This window comes from Ananas comosus, linkage group 19 (genome assembly GCF_001540865.1).
Source record: "Ananas comosus cultivar F153 linkage group 19, ASM154086v1, whole genome shotgun sequence".
Lineage (NCBI taxonomy): Eukaryota > Viridiplantae > Streptophyta > Magnoliopsida > Poales > Bromeliaceae > Ananas > Ananas comosus.
In genome coordinates, this window is record NC_033639.1 from 9,101,673 (window position 1) to 9,116,001 (window position 14,329).

Sequence of the window (14,329 nt, forward strand, 5' to 3'; positions counted from 1 at the left end):
TGAAGTTTTTTCTTATATAATTATTCATCTTTTTGTTCAAATTGAATAAATTAATCGAACCGAACAAAATTATTGCATATTGGTTCAACTGTATTCATCTCTATAAAATCAATTTGGCTGTTTTTTTTTTTTTTTGGACAATGGGAACACAAGTAAGACGGCCGATCCTACGGTTCGAAATAAGCCAATTGTCCCAATCCAACGGTCCAATCAATCACACTATTTCTTGTTTGACTTTTGGCTTTTCTTTGTTTTGGGGAATTAAAAATCCAAAACCTCTTTTCTCATTCTTTCCACGTGTCAAAAAATGTCGTCCACTAGCTGTTTTAGTCAACCCCTCCTTTCTCCCCAAACCGTCCGATCCACATTGACTTAATCTAACGGGTATGAGACATTCCCAAGTCAACTTCCTCATTCAAAGCGAAAAAAAACCCAAAAAAGTTATTATATAATATAAAAATCGATCCCAAAGATTTTCATAAATAAAAGCAATTTATATTTTTTTAAATAGCAATTAATTATTGCTATAAGCAAATTTCGAAGGTTGACTATTAACCCAAGCGCACGTCGTTCCGGATTTTTAAAATATTTTCATCGAAAAGTCCAAGCATCCGACGGCACAGATTGCGTTGACCGTGGTGATTGTCACGTGATTTAATCCTAGCCGTTGGATCGTCGCCTAGCCGTTTCTGTTCTCGGCTATATGTAAAGCGCAACCGGTGTGAAGAGAGAGAGAGAGAGAGAGAGAGAGAGAGGGGAGGATACATACCGGGGAGGAGGGGGTGATTGGACACGTGGAGCGTCGATGACCGTCGATCTGATGGGGTACGCGAAGATGGACGAGCAGATGGCGATCCAGGAGGCGGCGGCGGCGGGTCTACGGAGCCTGGAGCGCCTGGTGCACCAGCTGTCGCGGCGGGGGCCGTCGGAGCCGTTCGATTGCAAGGAGATCGCCGATCAGACGGTGTCCAAGTTCCGGAAGGTGATCTCCATCCTGGACCGGACCGGCCACGCCCGGTTCCGCCGCGGACCGGTCCCGGTCCGGGTCCCGGTCCAGCAGCAAACCCTGGACGAGCCTCGATCCCAATCCCAACCGCAACCACAAACCCCAACCCTAGCTCCGCCCCCGTCGATCGCTCCTCCCCCTCCGCCTCCGCCGCCGCCGCCGCCGCAAACCCTAACCCTAGATTTCACGAAACCGAGCCCCGCCGCGGCGAGGAGTGGCCACGCGAAGGAGGGGTTCAGCATCTCGGCGCCGATTTCGTCGGCGACCTCCTCGTTCTTCTCCTCGCTCAGCGCCGGCGACCCCAGCGTCACCAAAGGGAACGGGAACCCCCCCCTCGGCGCCGCCGCCGCCGCCGCCGCCGGAAAACCGCCTCCGCCGCCGCCGCCGTACAAGAGGAAGTGCCCCGACCACTCCGCCGCCGCCTCCGCGGGGGCGACGAAGCCCTCCGCCTCCGCATCCCGATGCCACTGCTCCAATAAAAGGTACGCCATCCCACAACAAAAAACGGTCGAAACCCTAGCGGCGCACGATAGCCCGCACCGAGCTTCCCCCGCTAACGCGCGCGCGCCCGTTACGATGCGCAGGAAAAATCGGGTAAAGAAGACGATACGCGTGCCCGTGACGAGCTCCAAAATTTCGGATATACCCCCCGACGAGTACTCGTGGCGCAAGTACGGTCAAAAGCCGATCAAGGGATCCCCTCACCCGCGGTAAACTCTCCGCTAAACAAATCACCGCCCTCCGATCTCGCCACGCGGCGCGCCGCTGACCGTCCGTTCTTTGTCTTGTGTGTGTGTGTGTGTGCGCGTTTACAGGAACTACTACAAGTGCAGCAGCGTGCGGGGGTGCCCGGCGCGGAAGCACGTGGAGAGGGCGATGGACGATCCGACGGTGCTCGTCGTCACGTACGAGTGGGAGCACCGCCACACGCCGAACCCCGCCGCGCCGGCGCAGTCTCAGCCGTCCATCCCCTGATCGACGGTCCACCACGATTGATTCTCATGGAGCTGCACCGGCGCAGCAACCTCGGCCGTTCATCTCGTGATCGACGACCACCACGACAAAGACGACGATGTAACTGCTATTTTAAAACTAATGTTTTTTTTTTCTTTTTTCACTTTTCTGGTGCTAATTCGGTGTAATTAAACTGAAATTCGAGGGGTAAGAAGGTAAATTAGAGCGATCAATTGACTTTTTTTCTTTCTCTCTCTTTTTTTTTTTTTTTTTGGAAAAACTTCAAAAACCCCCCCTGTGGTTTCGTGCATTCTCACTTTGCTACCCTGTGGTTTAAAACGTATCAATTTGCCCCCCTGTGGTTTCGTTTTTATCTTTTTATTATCAATTTTATTATTATTTTTTTTTAAAATCAGTGACAAAGTTAAAATTAAAGGATACTAAAGTGACTATTCGATAAATATAGATGNTTTTTTCACTTTTCTGGTGCTAATTCGGTGTACTTAAACTGAAATTCGAGGGGTAAGAAGGTAAATTAGAGCGATCAATTGACTTTTTTTTTTCTCTCTCTTTTTTTTTTTTGGCCTTTTTTGGATTGTGGGGTCTACTGAGTGGGTGCGGTGGTGGTGGTCAAAGGAGACGTTTTTAGCGGGTCCCAATCGTCGCGTTGACCAGCGTGGACCGTTCGTTTCCTCGTGATTCACGCTGTAAGATGTTAGATGCCCGATGCCGCTCGCGAGATTCGGAGGAATTAGGCCATGGACCGAGTGTACCACGTCATCCGTGGACCAGGTTATTTGGGTTACAGAAAAATTCTATGCACTGCGATCTTGCCACTTATTATTGGCGGATTTATAGACCAAGTTATTCGGGTGCGATCACGTGTATAGAAAAATCCTATGCACAATGATTTTGCCGTTTATTAGTGGCGAATTCGTGGATCAGGTTATTGGCCACGTGTGTAAAAAAAAATTTTATGCACAATGATCTTGTTACTCACTGTTGATAAGCGGTAGAATTATTCTGTGCTTAGAATTTTTCTATTCGCAAGATTATTGAGATTTTAATTATTATCATATTATTTTTTAAAAAAAAATATTATATTTTTGCGGCTAATCTATGCTAGGGTTGTCAATGGATATGAATACCCGGCATTTTATCAGAATCCGAACGAGATAGGCCTACCTGATGTTAAATAGGTATAGTTTCGGCAATCGATGTGAAATACGAGAACCCGACGGATTCGAGTTCTGGTATAGTTTTCACCTATCTTCCATTCGAACTCAAACCCGGCTCCAAAATTTGACTCGAACAAAAACTGATTTTATATTATAATATATATAAAAGTTTGAATTTGTATTTTGAAAATTCTGACTAGAATATGATATATTTTGAAACCGGTTATAAAGCAATGATTGCTTTCGGGTTCGGATTTTTAAGTTCAGTTTCAGGATTCGGTATTTTTTTTTAGGGTTTAGTTTTGGTTATGGATTTTCAAAACCGAATAGATTTGGATTCGGATACAACTTTTTAAACTTTGCTCTGGATCCGAGCCGTTTACATCCCCAATCAATGCACACACTCTATTTCTATTTAAAGCTGGATTCGAACTGCCTAAGTACTTCAAATGCATAAATAATTGTAATTTATTTATGAGTTGGGAACTTTTTATATTTATAATTAGGAAATGGTTGTTGAAACAAGTAAAATCAAAGTATTTTTAAATTCATTCTTTAATAAGTTGCCAGAAAACAATAAATTAAAAATTTTAATAGGCTTAAAAATATTTATTTTTTGAACAAGTTAGGCGTAGCGAACATAATAATAAAATTCAAATTCAAAACGTGGTGCTTTAATGATATATATATATATAAAAAGAATCGTTGTAGACGGGAAGAGCCACGTGCCCAAAATTAGANCCCCCCTGTGGTTTCGTGCATTCTCACTTTGCTACCCTGTGGTTTAAAACGTATCAATTTACCCCCCTGTGGTTTCATTTTTATCTTTTCGAAAGCTTTTTCGTTAATATTTCGTTAAATTATATACAAAAAACTTCAGATAACCATCTATATTTATCGAATAGTCACTTTAGTATCCTTTAATTTTAACTTTGTCACTGATTTTAAAAAAAAATAATAATAAAATTGATAACAAAAAGATAAAAACGAAACCACAGGGGGGCAAATTGATACGTTTTAAACCACAGGGTAGCAAAGTGAGAATGCATGAAACCACAGGGGGGGTTTTTGAAGTTTTCCCAATTTTTTTTTTTATTTTCAATCACAACACACACAAAAGTGGTGATATAATCATTCATTACCAAATCTATTAAACTAGGTTTCTAAGAGGGTTTGGTAATTTGAATTAATACTAATCAAATCTTAAATATGAGTTGATCTGTTTCTCCGTGGCGGCTAATCTAATCCATCATCTATGGAAGTAAATTTTAATTAGAGAGAGAGAGTCTCAATATAATTAATCATAATAAAAAAAAGGCTAAATTACATAAAATCTTCCCGTCAAAACCCAATTTTTCACTTTTCCCTCTCTATCATTTAAAAACCTACACTTTACCCCCTTATAAAATAAAAAATATTCACAGCGACGTACGGTGTAAACTGTGATGACAAAATAACCATTTTGCCCCTCATCATTTTTGGCAACAAGAAAAAAGGCTGAGGACATTTTTTGCATAAAAAATATATAATAATAATTTATAAATGAAACCCTAACGGATTACTAACGGCAGGGGGTGAAGTGAATATTTTTTGTTTTATAAGGGGGTAAAGTGTAGATTTTTAAATGATGGGGGGAAAGTAAAAAATAAAATTTTGACAAAAAAATTTTCTGTAATTTAGCCTAAAGAAATATATAATTAATCATAGATTCATGAACATTGGGTGATTAGCTCAACTCACCTATGAAAAAGTCAATAGCAATGTGCAATTAGAAATCTAGTGCAACACTTCAACATGCTAGTATAAATTAATGTCTCCATATTTATCCACTAAACTTTTTAAAATAAAAAAATGATCATTATCAAATTTAATAATGCCACCCATGAGTTGTCCAAAATTGACTTCCCAATTTTGTTTGTGTTAATAATGCATGGATTTGGATTTTATTAGATTTGGATTTTGGCTTTTTCTCCATCTAAGTCTTAAAAATTATTGTGATTAAGTTTGATGTAACATCAATTACACTATTGTTAATTGGACCATCCAAGGACCAGTAATAAAATAGTGAGAAATTTGGGTGTGTGGAAAAGGGATTCTCAAGGGTGTAGGTGTGAAAATTATTAGAATTTTAGGAAACTTAGGAGAAAAAGTCCTCCATGTTGCACATATTTTATGTATTATGACTTGACTAATTACTTAAAATCAACTTTAGTTGGTGCCCATTGAAGAAGTCCTTCTAGTTGCTCTTAATTTTTTTTTATCTTTTTTTTATTTCACATTGCAAGATATTCAAACCAAAGCAAAATGATTTGATGTGATTTGTCTCATTGAGCTTTAGATAAAAATTTGCCTTGAGGGACACTCAAAGTTAGAAGAATATACTCCAGAAAGAGTAATGCTTTGTATATTTGATGGATAGAGAGATGCAAATAGAATGAATCTCGGGGCGGGAGGAGTTTCCCACCTCCTGCTTTATTCATTATCGGGTCAGAACGGATTAATTTTAATACTATTTTTAATCTCACTTAGCACTTCATTCACAGCTTGATCAGGAAAGGAGCGAACTTTTGGCGGATTTTTTATGAATCGAAATGGAAGAAATAAATAAGGGGTCTCCCATCTCCTGCCCCACTTGATTGGCGGATCGGAGTAGATTCGAGACAGATCATATTTTCTAGATTTTTAGTTCCCCACTTACCGTCCTATTCAGAACATATCGCTGCGGGAACTCCACTAATTTTGGATTCATTTGCGTCCCTAGTGATGGATAATCATTTGTTACCTTCTAAAAGTTGATGTTCTATGACATTTCATCTTCGAAATTTGAAATACTTAACTATTTACTAATTAGCATGCTAGAGTGCTTACTTATTAATAATACTTAGAATGACATTTATACCTTCTAGTCAGCTTCCTCGTAATATTCGCACGCACATTGAGCAATGTTTATGATTGGAGCTCTGCCGCTAGTACACCCAAAAGCGATTGTATATCTTACACTCCCTCATTCAAAAGCCAAGAATAGCCTCATGTCTCGTGAATTCTTTTTTTAAAAAAAATACTAAAAACGTTTGTGGGGTTTTCCCTTAGAAAAGATGTTTTTGCAAGATTGTTCTTGAAAAATTAAAAAAAGGGAAAATAATTTTGTGTGTCTTTTTCTCAAGAAAATAAGATTTTTTGTGGGCCTCCTATTGCTTTCACTTGATCATTAACAAAGCCTAAAAAGTGCCCCACTCAATTTTATTGGGCCTAAACTTGTTAAGAGCCCAAATTGTCGCGCAACAACGGGTTGGACCATCTTGGCCCATTAATCATCTTAATTTGTTGCGACATTTGATTTGGATTTACGCAGTTGCAATTCGACCATAAATCAAGTTTAGTGCGACTAGAAACATCAATTCAGCTATTTATTAAGATGATGTTGAGAAGATCTGCCGAGAGTTGTCGCTTCATTTCGACATTTGCAAGAAAAAATGTTGATTCGATAAACTGCTCGCGGTCTTCTCAACGAACAATAGAACTTATGAATCTATTCTCAATAAATAATTAGATTTATAACCAAACTAAACACCTCCTTAATGAATTCCGAAATGACATCATAAATGCAAAAAATTATTTCCTAGAACCAACTTAGGTATGAAATTTTTATAGGTTAATATTACAAAAGGTGTGGTATTCATAAGATTCTACAATAAAACTCCCATCACCACAAAGTTCCTTGCCAATTTTTCTTTACAACAAAGATTTACATACACTACTTTTAAAGCATCTATCATAAATTCATGCAACACAACCACCACCTAAAAAGCAAGAATTAATACAACTTATTTACCCATGGTTCTAAACATTTAATAATACACTTAACATGTTTGGTGGTCACTTTTTACTAGAAGCACTTCCACTATAAGCAGCAGCATGTATCCTGATAGAGAAAGTTTTTATGAGCAAGAAGAGATTTACACCTTTTTTTTCGAGGAAAGGTGCTCTAGCTGTGTTCTTCACTTCCGCGACGAATCTCGCCTCGGGGAGGGGGAGAAGAGGCGTCGGGGGGAGAACAACCTCCCCAAGTATCGAGTAGGCGTCGCGAGGCCCTCGATCGGACGGTAGTCGGGCATCATAAGCCCGTCGTGCTCGTCCTTCTCTCTGATGGACCTCGAATGCATCCTGCTGCTGCTGAACGTCCCCAGCTTCGCCAGCTTCCCGACCCATGTCTTCTTTTTCTTCGCCCCTATCGAATTTGCGGTGCTCATTTTCACACTAAGGTACTCTCGGACGGCATCCGCTCCCTCTTGGACGACTTCCATCGGGGGGCTAACAAGCGGATTCCCCTCGGCCCGGAACTTGCGGAGCTTGGTTAAGCAACCGATGGACTCGGGGAGGACGCCGATTCTATTGTAGCTGATGTCGAGCTCGGTGAGGGAGATGAGGAGGCCGACGGAGTACGGAATCGAGGAGAGGAACTGGAAGTTTTGGCTGACGTTCAAGGTCTCGAGGCGGATGAGGTTTTCGAGGCCGTCGGGGAGGGATCGGAGGCTGTTGAGGCGGGCGTCGAGGTGTTTGAGGGACGTCATGTGCGAAGTGGAGTAAGGGAGGAACGCGAGCTTGTTTGAATTCATGGAGAGCCTTTTTAGGTTTGTGAGCTCGAACCCGATGGTGTCCGGGAGCTTCGCGAGTTTGTTGAAGTTCACGTTCAGCTCCTCGAGAGCCCTGGTCGCGAATTGTGGTGTAGAGTAACACGTATGATCAGGAACAAATGAGAAACAATAGAAGAGATTCATATACAGGGATCGATTTTATTCATGAATATCTACATCGTACTAGTGAGTTGCATGTTTGTGGCATTTTGCCAAATTGTAACTCATTTCTCCGAAAAGTTTACAATCGATTTTGTTGTAATGCGAACAAAGAAGAGAATCAAACAATTCAAAAAATATATAGAAGCTATAAAAAAAGATGTTCTAATGCTTACATTAAGAGCAAACAACTCAGATACAAATAGGAGCAAGCCAAAAAAATTCTCCTCTACTTGAGTTCTTTGTAGAGTCAAACTATTTTTGATTATCCAAATTTTTAAAATTTTAATTTTACTGTTTAACCTTTCAATTTATTTGATTTAAATCGATCAATAATAATTTTATTTCAGAATTTAAACTAATTATTTATTTTAATAAATTTATAGTTGATATACTTCATGCAATTCTCGCAGCTGTAAGAATGAGAGGTACGATAATTACCGACAATCTTCGATGGTTTTTGGGAGGGATTCGAGAAGGTTGCCGGAAACGTTGAGGACTTTGAGCTTCGACAAGCAGCCGATCGAGTTCGGCAACGACTTCAGCTGGTTCGAGCGCACGTCGAGCACCGCCACATTCAGCAGCCGCGCCGTCAGCGATTCCGGAATGCTCTGCTCGCGCAGGCAACAACAACAAACACAAACACATAAGATGAATTTTTTTTTTTTTTTTTTTTAAGCAAAAGAAGTGAAAAGCATGTCAAAGTATTCAACCTAGCCATGCAAAAAGTTGTCAAAATGAGAAAATATGATCTTTCATAGAAATTCAAGCAATCCTAGTATATGTGCTTGGGATGAAACTATTGCATTTTATGATATTGGAAAATCGAGGGAGAGCTCAGATAGAATGCCTTTGGAAGTACCGAGCTTTTAATATTTTTATATGATCATCTTTTGATGATAGAACGTCATAATCAACGATTGACACATTTAAACATAATCTATGCTCATGAACAATTTATAATTCAAATTTTATAATTTTTCAATACTATTTACCTAACTTAAGTTGTATCAGATCGAATTAATAGTTTTCGACAGCAAATATAAAGCGTATTTGCAACCAACTGATCACTAGATAAATAATATTAATAATTCACAAATTTTGATTCTTAAAAAGTTTAAATATCATAGGATATACATATTTAATAGCATTGATCGTCGATTCAGATACCTCGGTATCCAAGATGGTGTGAAATATCAACAACTTCGTATTGTATCAACAACTTAGTATTTCTAAAATATTCTAGCTAGTGAAAATAATAATTGTTTATTTATCCAACCCCTAAGGAGCATTAATGGGGCATATAATTTCAAATATTTTTCCCCAGTCAAAAGGACACCCATGCACTTTCCCTTTCTCTTTCCCAGAAGAGTATTAATCTATATAAGCCAAAAAAAAGAAAACCCATAACATCGACTGATTCTAGCGCAAATGATCATAAAAAGGTCGATAATTGATATACGAGATTTCAAGTTTGAAAATTAATTACTTTACAGTTTTAGATAAATTTATTTTTTAAAAAAATATGAATGGAGCGTGTAGGGTGATACTTTCTCTAAAAAAAAAAAAATTCACAACACTTTTTACCTACAAAGCCATTTTCATTTGGAAAAATTTTTGAAAATTAGAAATTTATTCTTTGAACTATTATTTTATCATTAAATATATCCCTATAAACATTAAAAATTTGCAAGTTTATCCCTCCCCATCAATTTGACTATCAATTTTTCTTGTATTCTCTATAAAAATATTTCAAAATACTTTTACCATCAAATTTCATCTCAAACTCCTTTATATCATCTCAGATGTTACGTAATATGAATCCTACATCCTAAGCATTTCAAAAAAATTAGAAGAAGATATATTTTGAAAGGAAATAACGATCCAAACGATGAAAAATTAACAGTCAACTATCGGTACTCAATGGTCAAAACAAATTTACAATCTTTTACATTTTCCAGGCATATATCTGATAACTAAAACTTCGAGATATTAAATGCGCAATTTAAGTACAAAACCCAAAAGCTAAGAAACAATTCATAAGATGCATGCAATTAATTTAACCCCATAAAACTATGTTAAATATAAAATTATATAAACACCATTTTTTGATATTATATGAATCAATCATTGTACTTTAAAAGCTTAAGCTATGCTTGGGGCCTAACATGGCTTGAATTTAGGATCTCCTTCTCTAAAACCATATGAATCAACCGTTATACTCTAAAAGTTTAAGCTGTTAGAGAACGGTGTTTATATAGTTTTATATTTAACAAACTACAACCAAAATAGTTCTTTTAATCAAAAAAATAAGAAAATATTCTTTTTTTTTTTCTTTTTCTTTTTCTTTTTTTTCGCAAGAAGAAGCAAACCTCAAGATTATTGTTGGAGAGATCAAGTTTTGTGATGATAGAGAGATTGATAGGAGGGTTTGGTAGTGAATCCAGAGACATCCCACTGAGATCCAAATTATGAGCCATCTCCTTCTTTAACTCCTCCTTTGTTGAGCAACTTTTCACTTGTATCCCCATCTCCTCCTCTATATATTTACCAATCTAAATTTTATTTTTTCCCTATCAAAAAATAAAGGAAAAGGCACCATAAAATTAAAAAAAAAGTTTGTGTTTTTTGGGGCATGAAAAAACTAAAAATTTTCACAGGGAAAAAGATAGGAAATTGGTATGAAACTTACCAGCTTCAAGAGATGAGGGGTTGGTGATAAAACCCAGAAAATAAAATGGGAAAAGAGAAGGAAAAGAAAAAAAATAAGATAAAATGGGAGAAAAGTGTACATGGGCTTTATATAGTGAGGAGGGAATATGAATAGATTCTCTAAATGGTGGAGAGGAGGGGGAGAGGAGAAGGGTTTTTATTGAGGAGAGATTAGAAAATTTTGGGTGGACCAGGTCTATAGACCATAGAATTAGAAATTTTTTTTTTTGCCTTATGCCATTAGTATCTATCTGTCTATTTGATCTCATAATTTAACTTTGGATCTTTGAATTGTCAAATATATAAGTCCATAAGCATTGTCCTTAAAAAAAAAACAAAAACAAAACTTAGTTGCTTGATAACGTCGGCTCTATTTGTGTTTAATTATAATATTTTTAATAATACTTCTGGTAAATGTAAGTGCCTTAGGTTTTTGTTAAAAAGTTAAATAATGCTATAAATTTAGTAGCAGAAAGTTTGATTTGAAAATCCATAGTTTGTAGCTGAAAATTTATTAAAAAATAATATATTTCTCTCTCTCTTACAATAGAGCTAAAAAATATTAATAAAATTGGACTTTATCCTACAATATGGTGGAATAAGCCTTAACTATAACAATAGATGTATTTAGAAAAACAAATATATTTTTTTTGAAGCAAATATAGAATATTTTTATAAGTAGACGGGTAGTTGACTTCTGATGTACTCACATAATTTTTAATATTATTCATCTAATACTCAAGCCGCTTGAAAATTAATTATTTTTAACGATAAATATAAAACAAAAATTATAGACCATCCGACCACTAGATAAATTATATTAATAAAATCATGAAATTTGACTGCTGAAAAGTTCAAATAATTTTAGATCAATTTAATAAGCCCGTTGCTCTATCGCCAAAAATTACGTGAAAAATAGATATTTTGCACATTATTATTCTACGCACTTCTATTTATGGCTTATCGCAGTTGTACCCCTCCAATTTTTTATTCCATATTAAGGCATTTTTATTAGTTAATATATGTTTGGATCAGAGAGCCCGGTCTACAGGACCCGTTCCACGCAAAATAACAAAAATTTTACTTATAGCGGGGAGTGGGTCCCACTTGGGCCTCGGGGTGCGTGGTACGTGGTACGGATGTACCCTGGCGGCTTACACGTGCGAGTGCGGTGTCGTGGCGCTTTGGCACGTGCTTCCTTAAAAGTCAACTGTTACATCACGGCGGCTAGCGAAACGGTCGTCGAAGATAACGGAACGGGATAAGCTTTATATTCATTTTTTTTATTTTAATTTTTTTTTTCTTTTTAAAATGGGCTAAAGAAGATCCCGTAAACGGAACGGCCCGTTACTCTATTTTTTGTATTTTCTCTTCGTAGGTTTACTCATCATATATATAATAATAATATTCATTGTAACACTATTTGATTTTTTTTAAAAAAAATATTTTTTTTAGTAATACTTTTTAATATTGATTACTAGAGAAGGATGTAACTTTTTTTTTTCCTTAAACATGGTTAAATCATCCTTATCCTAATAGTAAAGTATTAGGTCGGATTTGCATAGATTTTGATTTCGAATTAAAATTTGTCGAGGTTCAGAACATTACTAATGAACACTTATAATCTATAATTAATATGTAAAGAATTTCTACACATTGCTTAGTCTCATCATCTGAAACCATCGACTCAAACCTTTTAAACGACTAATAAACTAGCATAGTTACTTATTTAGAAGAATCGTACGAATCAACGGAGTTGCAGAAAATCCGTGCCATTAAAGTAGTGAACTCCATTTAGCTAGGGATGTCAAAAAGTCGGATTTGTATCGGGTTTTTAAAATCCCGAACTCGAACCCGAAAACCAAATTAAAATCCGTATCCGGACGCGAACCCGGCGGATTTTAAAAATCTATATCCATATACATACCCTACTAAAAACCCGAAACCTGAACCTAAACCTGAATCCGAACTCGGCGGATTTTAAAAATCCATATCGTTGAATGAAGATTTAAAAGATAAAAATTATTAAATATTTTATATATTATATAAATAAATAAAAATAAATTATGTATATATATAATTTATTCGGGTTCGAGTTCGGATTCGGTTCGGGTTCGGGTCAGGTAAATACAAAATCCATATCTGTATTCATATCCGCCGGATTTTTATTTTCTATATCCATAATCGAATCTATACCCGTTTAGCTCGGATAAACTCGTTCCGTTCGGATTCGGATTCGGATAATATTTCAGATAGCCATGCCCAATGACATCCCTAACTCCATTGCTTGTTGCACACCATTGACTTTTCGTACGGGACAAGGACAGTTGACATTCATCAGCAGTTTGAGTTTTTTTTTTTTTTTGGGAAACATCTAAGCCTACATAATAAGTCAAGAGAAGATGCTAGAGTACTGTTCCCATGTGATTCTTAGATTAAAGAAAATTTAGTTTTGCTTTTTNGTTTAATATTTAAGTTGGGAAACATCTAAGCCTACATAATAAGTCAAGAGAAGATGCTAGAGTACTGTTCCCATGTGATTCTTAGATTAAAGAAAATTTAGTTTTGCTTTTTACGTAGTCTACCATCATGTTGTGGTCCAATAATTTTAGAGTTGTTGCGTATAATTAATTGAGCCTTTAATTTGTTCACAAATTGATCTTTGTTTAATGAGACCATGTGGTCAAATCAAAAACTGCTTGAAAAATGTATATTTAATGAGGAATACTTCAATACTCCATATAAATCTTGACCATTTATTTTTCTTAATAGATGGTTTAAATTTAATATGATTCTAGATGTGACCTGCTATTGAAGCATAGGTACCATTCACCAGGTACCCATTTAAAGGGTATTTTAGTCTTTATAAAATAGTTTGGTCCACAAAACCGGTTTTATCCAACTAAGAATATTGTGACCCTCTTAAATACCTACAACAATAGTTGAATTTTAAATTACAATCAAACAGTAAATTTAAATTCAAAACAACATAAAATTAAATTTAAATTCAATATTTTTTTGAGATGGATACTTAATAAATTGGGTATCATCTAATTTGGTAAGTTATCAAAGTAAATAAGATATTTAATATTTAAAGGATACTGACAAATTTGGTATATACTAATTTTTTTTTCAATATCGTCATGTTAATTAATTCAAATCGGTAACCTGTTCAACAGGTTACTTCATGTAAATTCCAACTATACCCTTTACTAATTAAGGAATTAAATTTTAATACTTGTGGTGTATTGAAGCATTCCTCATATTTAATAACCATTGTATAGAGGCCGCGCGATGAGTTCGTTTCAAAGATAAAAAAATAAAAATAAAATTATTAGGATTTTCATGATAGGTTATCCAATTAATCATATTCAAATCAATCAATCCTAAAACTGTTTCTTTTAATATATTTTACTCATTTTTTATCTTATGTAAATTAAATAAAACTCTGATCAAATTTTGATGAAAAGTTGACTAAGACGCGAGAAAAAGTCAGATCACTCAAAGTTCGATTAGTGATGTGATGTTCATATTACAGTCGGGGTTCTTGTTCCTACGGATTGATCAAAATTTTTTCTTTATGGTGCTCGATAAGTTATTTTATAATTCTGAGCGTTGATTTAATTTTATGGTTTATACATGTTATATAGTTCTAACAAAAATAACCACTACTTTTTAAATATACT

The 14,329-nt window shown here is 36.3% G+C and overlaps 2 protein-coding genes across 2 annotated transcripts; one reads left to right on the plus strand and one right to left on the minus strand.

Moving 5' to 3' along the window:
• LOC109724662 (probable WRKY transcription factor 17) lies at positions 487-2,193 on the plus strand. The gene is made up of 3 exons (XM_020253550.1): positions 487-1,488; positions 1,591-1,716; positions 1,822-2,193. The coding sequence occupies exons 1-3, from the start codon at positions 806-808 to the stop codon at positions 1,979-1,981; spliced, it is 969 nt and encodes a 322-aa protein (XP_020109139.1). The 5' UTR covers positions 487-805; the 3' UTR covers positions 1,982-2,193.
• On the minus strand, positions 6,823-10,756 carry LOC109725090 (plant intracellular Ras-group-related LRR protein 1-like). The gene is made up of 4 exons (XM_020254153.1): positions 10,624-10,756; positions 10,304-10,504; positions 8,373-8,542; positions 6,823-7,845 (listed from the first exon to the last, which is right to left on the minus strand). Exons 2-4 carry the CDS (start codon positions 10,460-10,462, stop codon positions 7,137-7,139), a joined length of 1,038 nt encoding a protein of 345 aa, XP_020109742.1. The 5' UTR covers positions 10,463-10,504; positions 10,624-10,756; the 3' UTR covers positions 6,823-7,136.

Coding starts and splice junctions, on each gene's coding strand:
- LOC109724662 (XM_020253550.1), top strand. CDS start 806: ATGACCGTCGATCTGATGGGGTACGCGAAGATGGACGAGCAGATGGCG. Junction 1,489..1,590: donor TGCCACTGCTCCAATAAAAG/GTACGCCATCCC, acceptor TACGATGCGCAG/GAAAAATCGGGTAAAGAAGA. Junction 1,717..1,821: donor AAGGGATCCCCTCACCCGCG/GTAAACTCTCCG, acceptor GCGCGTTTACAG/GAACTACTACAAGTGCAGCA.
- LOC109725090 (XM_020254153.1), bottom strand. CDS start 10,462: ATGGGGATACAAGTGAAAAGTTGCTCAACAAAGGAGGAGTTAAAGAAG. Junction 8,543..10,303: donor TCTCCAACAATAATCTTGAG/GTTTGCTTCTTC, acceptor CTGCGCGAGCAG/AGCATTCCGGAATCGCTGAC. Junction 7,846..8,372: donor AAAACCATCGAAGATTGTCG/GTAATTATCGTA, acceptor ATTCGCGACCAG/GGCTCTCGAGGAGCTGAACG.